Source organism: Eubalaena glacialis, chromosome 1, assembly GCF_028564815.1.
Source record: "Eubalaena glacialis isolate mEubGla1 chromosome 1, mEubGla1.1.hap2.+ XY, whole genome shotgun sequence".
In the NCBI taxonomy this organism is placed as follows: Eukaryota; Metazoa; Chordata; class Mammalia; order Artiodactyla; family Balaenidae; genus Eubalaena; species Eubalaena glacialis.
In genome coordinates this window covers 49,829,966-49,847,526 of record NC_083716.1, presented here as the reverse complement: position 1 = coordinate 49,847,526, position 17,561 = coordinate 49,829,966, and the positions used below count along the sequence as shown (strand labels likewise).

Genomic DNA, 17,561 nt, shown 5'->3' with positions numbered 1-17,561 from the left:
ACCAAGTGGTTGATGAAGGCCAAAGAGGTCAATTAGCTAAAACAAACATATTCTTAGCTCATTAGGATTTGTTTAATGCCCAAGTGACATATGGTCACATCACTCCACCGTTTGCAGCCAATCAAGTGAGACTGATTTATTATAATAATAAGGCCTCCTTAGTCCCCACTGGGAAGGCTGAGCCCTCTGCTCCACCGCCGCCTGGGGAATCACAACTCGGAACATGCCAGCCTCATCCTCTGAGGGCATTTTCCATCATCGCTTGAACCCAGGCAAAGCCTCTGGACCAGGAAAGGTGTGGATGAAGATAGGCAGGAATAAGTATCTCTTTGGGGAAAGTGTTTCCCCTGAACTCATTAAAATGCAGTCTCGGGATGGGATGCCTGGAGCTGGTGTGGGGCTTTGATTTGTGTGGATGGCCCAGAGCCTCAGGGAGGACGTAGAAGCAGGCCTGGGGTCTGTTGCAAGTCCCTGAGGTGCCCAAGTTAGTGTCTGCAAGGGGAGATGATGTGTCCTCCTGTGGGTGTGGCCTGAGGCCAGTGGGAGGTAATTCTGTCCCCAGAGTTCCCCAAACTCTCCAGGAGGAAGGGATGTCCTGGCCCCCAGATGAGGGGGGCATAAGCAGGTGGCAGCTGTCTAAGGTGAGCACGTTCTGGGCAAGTCCCATTGTGGGAGCCAGGAGGAGCTTCCATGCAGCCTCTGCCAGCTGTCGGCCCAGGGGCTACAGAGAGTCCCATTGTGATCTTGGGGGCTGAGTATGGAGTTGGGATGCAGTCAAAGCCCCTGCCTCCCCCTCACTTGTACAAGCAGCCATGTGGGCAGAGGTGTTAAGAGCACGGGCTCAGGAGCCACCCCCAAACCCTACCGCTTTCTAAAGTACAGACCCAGATTAAGTGACATGACTGCTCTGTGCCTTGGCTTCCTCAAAAGGGAAACAGGATAAGGAGAAGAGCCTCACAGTATTGTTGTGACAGTGTCAGCAGGTATGATGAAGAAGCTGAGGTCACAGTAGCAGCTGATGAGTGGCAGACAGCCTGTGATCAGAACTCCCCGGTGGGGTTGGGGAGAGATAACCCAAGAGGCAGGGGTTGTCTTAGGGACCCTGGGGGTACCAAGTGCTTCTGAAGACCCAAACCTTCCATGGGCTTCTGTGTATCTGGAGAGTCTGTACACCTGAGAAAGGCCCTGACACTGTGTTCACTCCAGAGCACACTCCAGGGAGATTAAAAGAGGGACAATGGCGCAGATGGTGTGCTACTGGGAGTCAAATGGAGCACACCTGGAGCCTGGGCAATCCCAGAAAAAGTTAATCTCCTGCTACAGTACGGATTCCCTTTTTGCAGTGGTCAGAGGCCTTGTCTGTCTGGTTATTTATCCATTCATCTTCCTATCTATCTGTCTACATACCTACCTATCTACTGTTTTATGTTAGTTTTCCCCTCAGTGTTCATTATGGTCATTTTCAAGTGGCACAGCAAATATCCATGACCTATTCACCTAGATTCTACCATTGACATTTTATTACCCTTCCTTTCTCTCACCTCTGTCTCTCTGGTCCCTTCTCTAACCCTCAAGCCAACATATTTTTGGGATGTATTTCAAAGCAAGTTGAATCTTGCCTTTACTTTATTTTAATCCTTTTTCTTTTTACTTTTCTAAAAATAAAAGTAAAACATACTCATATTTGCAAGTTAAATAATTCATAAATGTATGAACAATCTTCTCCCAAAGCCTTTCTAATCCAGCCGATAATAACAGTTTAATGTGTAGCTGTCCTCACTTTTCTCTGTGTTCATATGTGGAAGCACATATGTAGGAGATCTATCTGTCCATCCATGGATCTGCCCATCTTTGATGCTCATCCATCCGTCCATCTACCTAGTGTCACCTCATAATAGCACACAGGATAATTTGCATTTTGTTTTACTCACTTAAGCATACAGCAGAAACAACCTTCCAAGTTGAAGCATAAAGTTTGTTCTTTTAATGGCTGCATAATTGTCCTTGACAATTTACTGATCTGTTTCCCTAGCAAAAGATATTTTAAGTTGTTTCTGTTTTTGCTTCTATAAACAATACTGTGATAAGTGTTCTCAAACACATGTTCTTAGGACTAGTGCTTCTTGCTTCTGTAGAAAAATTTCCAAACCTGGGCTTGCTGAATCAAATGGTTGGACACTTGTTTATTTATTCTTTTTCTTTATTATATTTTCAGTAACTTTAAAATTATATAATAAATGTGTATTTTTTCTGTTTTTTTTTACAACTTTATTTATGTACGATTGACATACAATAAACTGCCCATCTTTGAAATGTACAGTTTGGTGAGTTTTGACATGTGTATACACCCATGAAACTATCACCACAAGCAAGGTAATGTATCTTGCCCTCATCCTCAGATTTTCCTCATGCCCCTTTGTTATCCATCCCCTTGCGTCTCCATCTCCAGACAAACACTGACAAACAGCTATGCTGTTGAGTGTACCATTAGGTCACTTATTTTATTGCTGAGTAGTATTCCATTGTATAGATATACCACAATTTATTATCCACTCACATGTTGATAGAACTACAGTTTGCTTCCAGAGTGTAACTATTACAAATACAGCTGCTGTGAATATTTGAGTATAAGTTTCTGCGTGGATGTATGTTTTTATTTTCACTAGGACAAGAATGCATGTTTAACATTTTAAGAAACAATCTAAATGTTTTCCAAACTTGAAATTTCTACCAGCAACATATGAGACTTTCAATTCCCCCACATTAATGCCAGCAATTTGTATGCATGGTTAGACTTTTAAATTTTGACTATTATAATGGGTATATAGTACATTCTCATTGTGATTTTAATTGGGACTTCCTTGATGACTAATTGTGTTGAGCATCTGTTTGTATATTTATTGACCATTTGTATATATTCTGTAGTAAAATGTCTGTTTAACCCTTTTTCCCATTTGTAGGGTGTAGGGGGAGGAGGCTGTTTTTTGTCTTACTATTGATCAAGTAAGAATTATTTGTACATTTTAGATATGAGTCGTTTACCTGATGTATGTATTGCAAATATTTTTTCGCAATCTGTGGCTTGTCTTTTCATGTCCTTAACAGTGTCTTTTGAAGATTAAAAGTTCTTGTTTTTGATGAATTCCAATTTATCATTTTTTTCTTTTATGATTCATACTCTTGGTGCCATATCTAAGAAATCTTTGCCTATTCCAAGGTCACCAAGCTTTTCTTTAATGTTTTGTTCTAGAAGTTCCATAGTTTTAGGTTTTACATTTATAATCCATTTTGAGTTAATTTTTGTGTATGTGTATGTTTATTTTATTGTACGAGGAAGGGGTCAAGATTTTCTTTTTCCATGTCAATATCCAGTTGCCAACACTAGTTGTTGAAAAAACTTTCCTGTCCCATTGAATTGCCTTGGTATTAGGTCAAAAAGTGATTAACCACATACAAGTGGGTCTATTTCTGTACTCTCTGTTCTGCTGTATTCTGTCTGTTTTGTCACCAATACCACACTGTTTTGGTTACTGTAGTTTATAGTATGTCTTGAAATCATGTAGTGTAATCCCTCGAACTTTGTTATTCTTCATCAAAATTATTTTGGTTATTCTAGTTCCTTTGGATTTATATGGATTTATCCAAAGCCATGTACATTTTAGATACCAATAATTGATTTTAGAATCAGACAATTGATTTGGATTGAATTGAAGCTATAGATCAGTTAGGGGACAATTGACATCTTAACAATACTGAGACTTCCAATCTTTGAAAATGGTATAACTCCATTTATTTACATCTTCATTGATTTATCAGTGTTGTATGGTTTCAGTATATAAATTATGCAAATATTTTGTTAGTTTTATTTTTATTGTTTTTGTTCTCAAAAGTATTTTTATTTATTAAAAGACACTGGTATTTACCTACAGAGTGGGAGAAAATATTTGAAAATCATTTATCTGATAAGGGTCTAGTATCTAGAACATATAAAGAACACTTACAACTCAACAATAAAAAGACAAATAACCTAATTTTTATTTATTTATTTGTTTTTAATTTTTTTTGAACATCTTTATTGGAGTATAATTGCTTTACAATGGTGTGTTAGTTTCTGCTTTATAACCAAGTGAATCAGCTATACGTATACATATATCCCCATATCTCTTCCCTCTTGTGTCTCCCTCCCTCCCACCCTCCCTATCCCACCCCTCTAGGTGGTCACAAAGCACCAAGCTGATATTCCTGTGCTATGTGGCTGCTTCCCACTAGCTATCTATTCTACATTTGGTAGTGTATATATGTCCATGCCACTCTCTCACTTCGTCCCAGCTTACCCTTCCCCTTCCCCATGTCCTCAAGTCCATTCTCTAGTAGGTCTGCATCTTTATTTCCATCCTGCCCCTAGGTTCTTCATGACCATTTTGTTTTTTGTTTTTTTTTAGATTCCATATATATGTGTTAGCCTATGGTATTTGTTTTTCTCTTTCTGACTTACTTCACTCTGTATGACAGACTCTAGGTCCATCCACCTCACTACAAATAACTCAATTTCATTTCTTTTTATGGCTGAGTAATATTCCATTGTATATATGTGCCACATCTTCTTTATCCATTCATCCGATGATGGACACTTAGGTTGCTTCCATGTCCTGGCTATTGTAAATAGAGCTGCAATGAACGTTGTGGTACATGACTCTTTTTGAATTATGGTTTTCTCAAGGTATATGCCCAGTAGTGGGATTGCTGGGTCGTATGGTAGTTCTATTTTTAGTTTTTTAAGGAACCTCCATACTGTCCTCCATAGTGGCTGTATCAATTTACATTCCCACCAACAGTGCAAGAGGGTTCCCTTTTCTCCACACCCTCTCCAGCATTTATTGTTTGTAGATTTTTTGATGATGGCCATTCTGACTGGTGTGAGATGATATCTCATTGTAGTTTTGATTTGCATTTCTCTGATGATTAATGATGTTGAGCATTCTTTCTTGTGTTTGTTGGCAATCTGTATATCTTCTTTGGAGAAATGTCTATTTAGGTCTTCTGCCCATTTTTGGATTGGGTTGTTTGATTTTTTGATATTGAGCTGCATGAGCTGCTTGTAAATTTTGGAGATTAATCCTTTGTCAGTTGCTTCATTTGCAAATATTTTCTCCCATTCAATATTTTGTTAGTTTTATACTTAAGTATTCTCATTATTTTCAGGTGCTATTATAAATGATATGTTTTCCTTAAAATTTTAATTTCTAGTTATTCATTGTGTATTAATCTTATATCCTGCAACCTTGTTAAACTCATTTATTCATCCACTATGTTTTTAATAGATTCCTTAGAGTTTTCTAGAGGGATATTCATATTGTATTTCTTTCTCTCCCATCTACAGACTTCATTTCTTATCCTTGCCTTATTGCACTCCTTAGGACCTCCGGGGCCTTGATCCTGATCTTAGGAGGAAACAATTCAGTCTTTCATCATCAGTGTAATGTTAACTGTATATTTGTTTTTGTTTTGTTTTGCTTTTTGACAGATGCTCTTTATCAGTTTAAGAAAATTCTCTTATATTCCTAGTATTTAAGAATTAAAGAGAAAATCATGAACAGATGTTAAGTATTGTGAAATGCATCTATTGAGGTGATCATGTTTTTTCCTCTTTAGTTTGTTAACATGGTTGATTACATTGATTGGTTTTCTAATATTTAACCAATCTTTCATTTGTGGGATAAATTTCTCTTGGTCGTTATGTATTATCCTATTATATGTTGTTGGATTCAATTTACTGGTGTTTTTTTGAGGATTTTTGCATGCTCGTGAGGGATATCCATATGTAGTCTTTTCTTTTGGCTTTGGTTTCAAGGTAGTTATGACCTCATAAAATGAGTTGGAAAGGATTTTTTCTCTTCCTATTCCTTAATTTTTCTATTTTATGGGACAGTTCATGTAGAATTGATATTATTTTAATTATTTGAAGAGTTAAAAAGTACTGCTCTAGGGAAGGAAGGGCTGGTTCTGTTTATTCCTTATTCCCACTTCCCAACAAAGCATGTTTACAGTTTTGTGCCATGAAAGGAAAACAATAAGTGAAGTCCCAGAATAAAGATCATTCCAGCTGTTAATCACTCACATAAGAAGTGTGCACATAAGAAGTGTTCAGAGCCCCCAAATAACATCATTTGCCTGATGCAGAAGAGACCTAGGGTAATTGTGGGTGCAGCTCCCACTGGAACCTCCAGGGGGCGCTGTGTGCCAGACAATGAGCCGGGCGGGGCGGGGCGGGGCGGGGGTGGTGGTTCGAACTGGGATCAGTTCTGAGGTGTGTCTGGCGCTCTGAGTAGTGACCAAGGTCCTGACGGCAGTGGGAACGTCACCCACATGCTTTCTCTGCAGGGGGTAAACCTCTATGAAGCGCGTGGCTGCCTTGACTCTTCCCTGCATCAAACATTTTCTGTGCAGTGAGGACAGAAATTCAAGTTTACAGACAATGAAAGTTGTGGCCAGAACCAGCCTAAAGACAAAGCACAGGAGTGCAGGGCCTAAAGAGGTTCTGGGAACGCATGCTTTTTACAAATAAATTAGATTTATTTTAAATTAAATCTGGAGAGAATTTATGCCTAAGCAGTCATTTTTACCAGAGAGGTAAAACCATAAGAAGAGTAAACAAGGGTCAAGTAGGTTTCCTGCTGCCCCAAGTCTGCAAGGTCTTGTGCAGTAAGTGTTTGTTCACGGGTGATGCCTTCATTCATAGGTCTTGTTCACATCCTGCTTCTAAGGTGATTTCTCCTAAACCATCCTTCCTCCTACTTTATGGGTCAGGAAGCTGGGGCTTGGGGAGCTTACAGAACATGCCCAAGATCACAGAGGTGAGGAGCAGTGGATTGGCCGAAGGAAGGGAGGACATTGCCATCCTCTGAAGATTCCGCACACACTTACCTGGGCTTTGGTTCCTCTCTCTGTGTCGAACCCCCAGGCATGGACTTGTGGTGAGAGGGGGGGTTGGGGACATGAGTAGGGCCTAGATCCCCTATGGCTTTAGTAACCCCAGCAATGCCATGTCTCTGTAACTCCAGGGCAGATAGTCTGCTGGATGCTGATGTGAAGCCTGAACCCAGAACATCTCCCCCCATCCCATGGGAATCCACAGGATAAGATGGATAAGATGGGAGTGGTGGGAATGGTGAATGGAACACAACCTTGGAAATCTAAGAGCAGGTCCACCTGGAGGCCTTGGAACAGGTCGGGGGGCAGACCCTGGAGGGCCTGGGGCTCTGCTCAGGCCACTGGGCTCAGCTGTCCTCAACCTCTGATGTCCCTTGAGCATCTACTCTCCAGGAGAGCTGTCTCCTGCTCTCTCCTGTTTATTCCTCTCTCTCTCTCTCTTTCTCTCTCTCTCTCCCCTCTTTCTTTTTCTCTCTCTCCAGGCACTAAGAAAAGTCTCCCTTTTCTTGTGCCAGCTCTCTTCTGGAAGACCAGGGAGCTAGCACCCCTCATGCTATAATTCTTCCAGCTTTCCCTCTCAATGGTGCTCTTTGGCCTGGTTTACCTGTAGCCCTCTCTGTCCACATGTGTTGCCTGGGGTGGCCTCACCCTGTGTCTGGGGTCATCGGTACATTGCTGGTGAGCAGGACCTGCCCTCCAGATGCTGACCTCACTTTTCCCCCATGACTTAGCCGTTCTTCTTGCATTTCTTTCTCACAGGTTTATCAGACATGTCTGTATATGTATGAACCCCAATAATTGAGAGGCATCAGGATTTTCTCCATGAGACCTCTGGGTCCAGGCAAATCAAGGAAGTAGAGAGTTGTCTTTGCAGTTCCCAGATGTCTGGCTACATTTCAGGTTTGGGTGCCCAGCACATGGAGGACCTCTGGTGCATGTGCACGGGGAGGGCACGTGTAGGCAGAGGTGACTCTTGCTTCCAACCCAGGTACAGGTAGGAAGGCCGAAGATACTGGGAGAGCATGGGGAAAAATGAAGAGGAGGGAAATAAAAAAAGATAATGAGGAAAGAAATGAAGATTCAGAGTGAAAGAGTGTAATAAAAGGTAATAGTGTAGCTCTAACGTTTTTCCAAATATTACTCAGAAAGAGAAGCAAGAACCTACATGAACTTTTCCAAAGTACCCGGGAAGCATTTGCATGTCATTTTGGGGGTGATAAGCAAGGACCTCAAGAATCAGTGACCATTGATGTGACTATGAACCAGTGAGTGACCTGGTCAGGACCTGAGCCCAGGCCAGGCAACCCCACACCCGGTGCTCTTCAGCCACCCTGCTGCTCCCAACTGCCCTCTGCTATTGGCCCCTGAGCTGTCCCTGACTATGGACACCATATAACCGGTCATCCAAACAGAGGCCCTAATTTCAATTATACGTGGACAACACGCATTAACCAGGCCCATCCCAGGCAAATCAGGGTGATGGTCACTGAGCCAGAGGAAGACGTCGGCCAAGCACTGCCCAGCAGGAGCATGGTCCAGGCGAAGGAAGGACAGGTGGGCACTGATGTGGATGACCTGGAAGGCACTGGAGGTGCGGCCCCAAATGGCCTCCAGAATGCAAGTGTGATACTGGGGTCCTGAGAGGGCCTCAAAGCTCACATATTCACTGTCTAGCTCCTCAGACCCAGCAATGCTCTCTGGCTCCTCAGCCCCCATCAAGGCAGCTCGGGTGTCAGGCTCTCTGGGAGGAAGGGAACCCTCATCCAGAACAGAAGCTCACGGGAGAGAGCCGCAGAGGAGCAGCCGTTTGCTGCGGGCCCAGGGACATCTTTCTGAGGACCGGAGCCATATGCTGATGAAAAGGGTTCCCTTGGGGAGGGGTGCTCGTCTTAGTGAGAGGTGTTCAGGGAAGCTGAGACAACGGTGTGAGATTTCTACCTGAGGTAGGTGATCTGATTTGAACAGGAAAGAAGTTCCAAAAGGTTTATTCAGTCTGGTCTCATGGAAGCCATCTGTGTGCCACCAGTGCGGCCTGTCTAGTGTACAGTCTCTGGCCTCCTCTTTAAGGCGCATCTGGGAAAAGTGAGACCCCCTTTGTGTCAGGCTGCTCCCATGGGAGCTGCCATATAGATGGAATGGACCAGCCTTTGAGAGCCAAACAGTGTTGCTGCCTTTGGTCACAGACCAGAGAAGCCCCTGGGCCCCCTCGGCGTGGGCCAGGGAGGAGGGGCAGGGCTGGTCCTTTCACTCAGACCCCGGGGAAGCTCTCAGTAGCCAAGCTCCGACACCCTGTTCTACAGGATCGTGTCAGTGTCTGGGCCTGAAGCAGCCTCCAGAGTGTCCCTGGGACTCGGGAAACCAAGATGCCAACCACACACAAGCATGTAGAACCAGCTGCATCGTTTGCGGGGCCAGGCACAGAATGAAAATGTGGAACCCTTGTTTAAAATTTATTATGAATTTCGAGATGGCAAGACCAGAACATGACACCAAGTGGCCCTGTGGGACTGCCACTTCATATCCGTGATCATCACCCTGAGAGGAGAAAAATGAAAACGCTTCAGGACACACTACAAATGCAGCATTGACTGTGGCAGTCATTAGGCAGAGGGCTGATTGGCCACGTAACAGAGTGTCCAGAGGATGGCACTGTTGGATTTCATTCTCTGTCTGGGGCTGAACAAGCTTTGGAGGGTCTGGGGGAAAGAACACAGTGAAATGGAAGGCAGAGGGCATTTCTCAGGATCTCCTTGCAAGTTCTGTCCCAGCACATCCGTCCAAATCACTTTGTCCTGAGTCACAACACACATCAGCCCTCCAAGGAGTGACTGAGGCCAGAGGCTCTTGGGCCTTGTCCCCAGAGGACTTGGTGCCCCAGGAGGCTCAAGATAAGAGGTCAGTAGGACCCCACACCAGGCCGATGGTAACCAGGAGACAAAAGCACTGTAATGTCCCTTAGAGCCAAGAAGATCAGAATTGGAGCATCAAGAGAGGGGCCGGGGGGGTGTGTAGCGGACATTAGAGCTGGGCCTTCATGGAAGGTGGACTTGGGCTGCAGAGCTGGGGGCGGGGCAGCCACGGCAGTCCCCTGAGGGCTGAGAACAGGGGGTGGCCTTGAGTGTATCTGGCTGGAGCTGGGCGTCTGAGCAGTGATGTAGAGGGAGCGGAGGCTGGAAGAGTTGTGCAGGCCCCAGGACACCGGGCAGACAGGATTTACGGCCGGATGTGTCTCCCTGCCAGAGCCCAGCCTCCTGCCCCTGACGTGTGGGGGGGTCAAGAAAGGCATGGGGCTGACTGTCGTTTTCCACTTGCAAGTATCCACTTCACACCTGCTCACACCCAGGCCCACATACCCACACACGGGCTCTTACACAAACGCGTCCATTCCCCCCGACCTGCAGAGACACCGCCCACATGTGTCCACCCCTCTCCGTGACTCTCCCTTCCACTTCCCCCCAGGGAAAGAAGGGCCTGAAGTGAGGGGTGGGCAGGGTGTGGGGCTAGGGGACCATCAGGCCCAGGCCTCACACCCAAGAAAGGCTACAGATTAGACTTCTGAGTTTATTTCCAAGTGAGACTTTGATGCAGGCACAGAAATACACCACCGGGACTAAAAGATGTCTGTCATCCATCCTTACAATTGAGCAACATTGTCATACCAGGAATTAGTATTTTCTGTAACTCCAGTAATTAAACAATAATGTTTTTATTGCATTTTTGTGTTAAAGCTGTTCATTGGTTCCATGTAAACATTTAACACAAACCATTAAAAAAAAAATATTCTGGGAACTTCAACCAGTGGGAATGGCCCAGGTCTCTCCAGGCCTCCTATAGGCTCTGCTCTGGTCAGCGGTCAGAACTTCCTACTCCACCCCATTCCATGTGTGACCTCAAGAGTCAGAGGTCCTCTTTTGCGGTCAGTGGGGAAGGAGCCTGGTCCCAAGGCCCAAGCCTAGGACCAGGGCTGGACACACATTGCTCAAGAAAGCCAGCGAGTGCAGCCAGAGCCAAATGCGGCCAATAAGGAACTGAGTTCGCCAGTGGCCAGGAGCCCTCCCCCAGGAGGACTGGATGTCATCACCTGAGTACGTGGGGTAAGAATAGGGACGTTGCAAATACCGAAGCGAGAGTGCATTTATTCCAACAAATTGAAATCCAGGTCTTGTCATCCATGGAGTCCTTGTGGGAGGGGAGCCCATGGTGTGTGATGCTGGTGAGCTGGTGGTGCTAAGTAGCTGCAGAGACACAGGCCACGGGCTGCCCCACCCCTCAGGGTTAACGGTGCATCCCCTTCCAAACCATCTTGCAGTTTGAGTCCACGGCGGCGAGTGACCCTGTATGAACCAGCAGGTCAAAGTACCTCCAGCCACAGTGTTCACTGCAGCCTGAGGGCTTCCGTCCTGCCCTCTCTCCATCCCCCAGTTGCTTTAGGGGATAGTTTTCAGTGACTCAGGGGTCATCTTAAAAAGCACCTGGACACTGAATCAGCACAGGCGCGGAGCGGTCAGAACATGCCCTGGATGTGACAAGCAGCCCAGTCATCCTGCTGGGTACTGGCCGGCCTCAGTCCCGTTTGCCCCGCACTCCCCAGCCCCCAAAGTCTAATTGTCTTCAGCTACCAGGTGACCTGCTAAACCTCAGTGGGGTACTTGGGGAGGTCCTGGGCTTCGGTGATCGACAGACCTATGGAGACCCGTGGGTTGGAATCATGCCATTGACCGTTGCTACTTGAACTGCCCGAGTTTTGGCTTCCGCGTGTGTGAATTGGGAGTCACGACGCCCATCTCACAGGTTGTGGGAATAACGTGGAGTGGGTGTGGCGCACACAGCCCATTCCTTTCCCCTTCACTCCCTGAGGTTATTGGAATAAACCCCATGCCTCTCAGTCCTTTAATTTCCATTAATCTCTGCGCACCTCCCATCTATACTCCTCGGCCTCGTTTTCACTCAGTTTTCGGCTGACTCTGGATAATTTTTCTCTTGTCCCCTTTTCTTCATCTCCCCTTCCACCCCAGCAACACTTCCAGGCTTTCCTCTTCTCCCCAACCCCCCATTGCCCGTTGGCATCCCCTCCCCTGCAGTTCAACCCAGTGGTGTGTGCTTGGGGTGGGCCGTGAGAGGGAGAGCAGGTCTTTCCCGCAAGGACCTGGTGGCTCCCCTTCCTTCTCCAGGCTGCCACCCAGGTGGACTTAGTCTCTGTCATGCCCAGCAGGACACAGGACCTCTCACTAGGAGCCCCCTCCACCCTGCCTCCCCCACCCACGGGCCAGCACTACCTGCACCCACACTCGGCCACGCTCATCCCTTCATAGTGGTACTTGAGGGTGGGGACCCCCATGTCATCCTTGTAGAGGATGGAGATGGGGCTCAGTTTGGTGGGCACACAGCAGGCCTTGCCCACCTTCATGGGGAACTTGAGATGCACCAGGGTCTGCACGATGGCGTGTTTCGTCGGGGTCACGTCGTCAGCAAGGGGGAAGAAGCAGCCGCCTTTACATTCAAAGGCATCGTACTCTTTGGGCGCGATGATCCAGCTGTCCCAGCCGATGTCCTCGAAGTTCACCCGCAGGGAGGTCTTCTGACAGTGGTTGTTGGCCCCGGCACTCCTCTTCCGTCTGGCCGAAGACGAGCTCACGGCCATGTGGCTTTGCACATCTTCCTCCTCTTCCTCATCCTTCTTCTCACCTGCCTCCATCAGGCCGCTCTTGAACAGCTTCTTGAGCACACTCTCCTGCTCGTGGCCGATCATCTCCCTGAGCTCCAGCCTGGTCTCCTTGGTGCCATTGCTGCGGTCATTGGAGAAGACGACAAAGAAGGGCAGGTTTTTGGAGCTGGGGGGGACACTGATATCCAGCTTGTCACAGCCCTTCCTGTGACTCTCCACTGTCACTTCCAGTTTGTTTTTGCTCTTAGTGGGGTCTGCTCGGACCCACCTCTTCACAGCACTGGACACCTCAAAGTTCTCCCAGCCCTCGTCCCGGATATCCTGGGACACCAAGAAGGTCTTGGTTTCCCCAGAAGCATCCCAGGCATTGGCTCCATCCAGAACATCATAAATGACCATGTTTCCTTTCAGCTCGTGAGAGGAGTCCACGTGACTTTGACAGGAGAGGTAGAGTCGGAGCTCGGCCCTGGTGATCTGCTCATGCCTGGGAATGGAGATGTTGAAGAGCAAGATGTGTTTCTGGAAAGGGAAGTCTTCTGTGGCGGCTATAGAGACGGCATCTGAAATGCAAATACACGGTGACAGTCATCTGCTGGGAGAGTCTGTTTTCATGACACCAAAGCTGAGACTCATGGTTTAGATGAAAGGGCATCCGGCATGACATTGTCTATCTCTATCAAGTCTCTGTTTGGTTTCACTTAAGCCCTTAATGTAGAAGGGTATTTTAAAATGTACATTTGGCAACTTCCGAAGAAAAACAGAGGCAGGAGATGCATCGCATTGAAATTGACAGCTCCAGCTGTTTATTGAGCATTTAGTACATGCCCAGCTTTGCACCAGGAGCTTTGCATATTATATTTCACTTTTCTCTCACACTGACCCCCAGAAGATCTAATCATTATTCCACTTTTACAGATGTGGAGACTGGGATTTAGGGTGTTTAACTGCCAAAGTGCATACATCCTGTAATGATCCTCACTTTAAAAAAAAAAAAGAATCAAATAAACAAAACAGAAAAGCACACTGTCAGCCTCAGAGTGCAGATCCTGAGTGTATGATTTTAAAGGAGACATCATGGGAGGGGATGGTAAAATTCAAACATTATGGCAGTGTTAAAAATCTCAGCATCTAAATGGTGTAAAAAATCATTCAGAATTGTAACTTCTGAGCAAAATGAAAGTGGATGATTTTTTTTAATGTTTGAGGGAAAAATATATTAACCTCAACGGCTTGGTCATGTTAGGCATACATAGGGCTTGCCTTTTAGCCACACAACTGTTTCACTTTCCCACTCCCCTGGCTGACACCCGGCCATTAGCACATCTCTATTATACCATGGCCTGGTCACAAAGAGGGAAGAAGTTGTGTTTTTTGAGCACCTACTATGTGCCAACATGAGGGGATACTGTGTGCTGTCGTGAAACCCGGCAGTGTCTGACAGACTGAAGTGCCAATCCTGACTCTCTCCCTTCTAGGCTTGTGACCTTGGAGAAGTCCTGAGTCTCTCTGGGCCTCAGTTTCCTCATCTGTAGAATGGGACTCATCCTACCAACCTCCCAGTGTTGGTGTGAGCCTTCAACAAGAAGGCACATGGAACTTACCCAACAGTGTCCCTGGTTCACAGCAGATGCTCAATCAGTATTTCTGTGTCCTCCCAAGACCGTCTTCCCTACTTGTGCACAGCTCCCCCACCCCCAAGCACGTGGCCTTTCACACAGCTCTCTGTGTCCCCTCACCCAGCATGGATGTGTCAGTCTAGCTCCTGCAGCATGTGGTGAGCCACTGTGGCATATGTGAGTAGTGAGTGGGGTCCATGAGCAGTGCATTAACCACTCTGTGCACTTACTGTGGCACACCTAGAAGATGGCCCTGGGACCGCATCAGACACTTAGAGAACAAGTACCCTCCCCCTCTGAGCCGTACTCAGGCCATCTGTGAAGGGAAGCATAATTGGCCTTCACAGCAGTACTGGCCACAGGCAGAGCTGGGATCAGATCAGAGCACTTGTTTCCAGGACATGGACAATGATGGGGGGAGTGGGGAGGGGTCACTGAGATGGCTCTGAATGCTGGACTCCCAGACTACAGGATTTGGTGATTAGGTCCAGCCAAAGAAGCCTGGCCTTTCCCTAAAGCAGAGGTTACAGACACGCCCCATGGGCATAGTGAGATGCTGGCAGTATCTGTATGACCTGCAGACCACATTAAAAAACAAAAAATTAAGCCCTGCAGACTTAATTTTTAAAAAATTAAGCCAGTGTTTTAGAAACCAGGCAAGTTCACATAAAATCCAGAATTTTCTTCTTCTTTTGAGCCATCAGAAAATACAGCCTTGCCGGGCATGCAGCATGACCACGGCATCCTTTAGCTAGGGCATATGCCTGTTAAGAGTCTGCAGGTCTCAAGCCCAGGAGGGAAGAAGCCCTGAGTGCCTGGCTGGTTAGAGAGAGGCTGCAGCCGTAGGGAAAGTGAGCTGTGCAGACAGGTGGGCCTGGGTCAGAATCCAGCTGCTTAACTAATATGTGAACTGGGCAAGTTCCCTCCGAGTCTGCAAGCCATGGCTTCCCTACTCACAAGATCTTGTCACCTACATTGTGTGAATTAGTGGACATAAGCCCTAAGTTGACATTCGTTATCTTCTAGTCCTCCTAAATCAAGGAAATTATTTTATATTTAGAAAATAATTAAGTTGTCCTCCAGTGCTTCTCTCTCGGAGGAATTTATCTGAATTTTAAACACCTTTTGATGAAAGAGAAATAGACATTCCTTTGGTGTTTAAAAATATACCAGTTAGTTGGAGGCTAAATAAGTTGTCTGTGTCTAAGTAGGAAGGGGACAGTACGGGAAGGGGGAGGTAGGGAAGGGATGGAAGGAAGGGAACTGGCATTCCTTCAGCCCCTACTGTGTTAAATGTGGCTCTGGGCTCAGGGAGGGAGAATCTTCTAGAGCAGAACTGTCCAGTAGAACTTTCTGCAATGTTGGAACTGTTCTATAATCTCCGCTGTCCTATGGGGTAGCCATAGTCGTGCATGATTGCTGAGCACTTGCATCCAAGCTAGTGAAACTAAATAACTAAATTATTAATTTTATTTCATTTAAATTAACTTAAATTGAAACGTAAAGTCCCATGTGTCCAGTGGCCGCCATACTGGGCAGCCCAGCCTTGGACCACTGAGTCCCCCACCCAGACCCGGGGCGCCCCGGTGGAGCCGACTCTACCTTCCACGCTGAAGCTGCGCACGATATTGGATGCGGGGGTGGATGTCTTGTCGGTGGTGTATCTGTTGTACAGGTCGATCATGTACTGCGGCGGCTCGGCTCGGGTTTTGTCCTGGGAAGGGACCCCGCTCAGGTTGAGGCTGCGCAGGAAATCCACCTTCATGTTCTCCAGGAACATCCTCAGGTCGAAGGTGCCCCCCTCCCGTTCACCTCCGGGCCCACCTAGCAGGCGGTGGGCATCTGCCCCAGCCGACCCCCGCCCCCGTATCTCCAGTGGCTTCCCCTGCGCGGAGCAGGCCAGCAGGGAGAGCACAGGCAGGGCCACCCAGAGCGCCCTGCGGCACATCTTGGGATGCTCTAGCCCTGCTCCGGAGACTGCGGCAGCCGCGGTGTGTTAGCGGGTGCGGGGAGGAGCCGGGAAGGAGCCGGCCCGCATTGTCCTGCCCACCGCTCTGCACCGCGCACCCGGGCCAGTTCACAGGCTCTCACCCGCCTGCCGTCCCCGAAGTGCCCTCCGCTTGTTCTTATCTGGCCCTTGATGCTGTGCTCAGGCCTCTTATCTAAGGGAGCTCTCTGTTAATGAAGGCTCTATAAACATCTGACAAACACACAGGGCTTGTGGGAAGGACACGGCCTGCTGCAAAAATCTGAATTTCTCCGTGGGGTTATCGCCCCCTAATTAGGATCCTTTCTCATTTCCTTGCCAGCTCTGTTCAGAAGAATCTCGAGACAGGGTGACATATGCTCCATCTCCTGGGCCACGGAAACAAAGAATCCAGGAAACAAACAAGACCAAAAAGTCCTCCAAATATAGAAACAACAGCACAAAACTCCCAGAAGCCCCCTGGCTAACCACTGGAGCCGGGCTGGGTGGTGGAGTGGAGGCTGTATCAGAGTTAGTAAGAAGCCTGGCTCCTGTGGAACTGGGATGTGCATTTGTGGCTCAAGCGCTCAGTGCCTTGGTTTCTCATCTGTCAAGTGAGCTCCCGAGCCTTAGAGCTCATGGGGGAAGGTGGCACGTATAATTTAGTGAGGTGGTGGGGACTTTGGAGTCAGTCCAGATGCGGGTTCAAATCCCATCTCCCTCACTTATTCCTCACAAGCATGACCTGGAGCAAGTCACTTCACCTCTCTGAGTCTGGGGTTCAGAAGAGACTTGCAAGGATTCAAGGTGATTATGTGCTGACCATCATGGCGGTCGCCTTAAGCCCCAGTCAGTTGGGTGGCTGCATTCTGGCTGCAACTTCTCCACCCCAGGGTCTGACTGACCTGGGAGCTGGGGAGGAAGCCCTGTGCTGGGCTGCTCTATGAAAACACCACTTACACACAGAATCCTGCTGGCCCTGGGACCCCAGAAGAGCCCTGTCACTGGTCTGGAGGGTGCGGTCTTGGCTCACGTCAGCTGGGTGGCTGCTTGGGCCACACTTGTCAGTCAGGAGAACCAAGTAATCTGGGAGACAAAGGAGGAGGGAAGCTCTGAGGCCAGTACATGCCCAGGAGATGTTCCCCCCTGAGGAAGCTGACAAGCCGTGGCCCAGTCGGGCCCTGCGAGGCCCCAGAGTCTGTGTTGTTTTAAGAGCAGTGGGCCCACACTTAGATCAGTCCATTTCCATCACGTGTGGGTTTGACCACAGCAAAGAATGAGCATAAACATATTCTGGGAGTCTACTCTGAGGAGGATTTGAATGTGAAAGTTTTTCAAGCTGGCAGGGCTCCTGGGGAGAGGGTGCAGGTTCAGGAAGATGGAC

General features: G+C 47.4%; 1 protein-coding gene across 1 annotated transcript; it reads right to left on the bottom strand.

Annotated features, from left to right (window-relative positions):
• Positions 1-12,202: 12,202 nt before the first annotated feature.
• On the bottom strand, positions 12,203-16,159 carry GDF2 (growth differentiation factor 2). Its single transcript, XM_061196470.1, has 2 exons — positions 15,814-16,159; positions 12,203-13,155 (listed from the first exon to the last, which is right to left on the bottom strand). The coding sequence occupies exons 1-2, from the start codon at positions 16,157-16,159 to the stop codon at positions 12,203-12,205; spliced, it is 1,299 nt and encodes a 432-aa protein (XP_061052453.1).
• Positions 16,160-17,561: the final 1,402 nt, after the last annotated feature.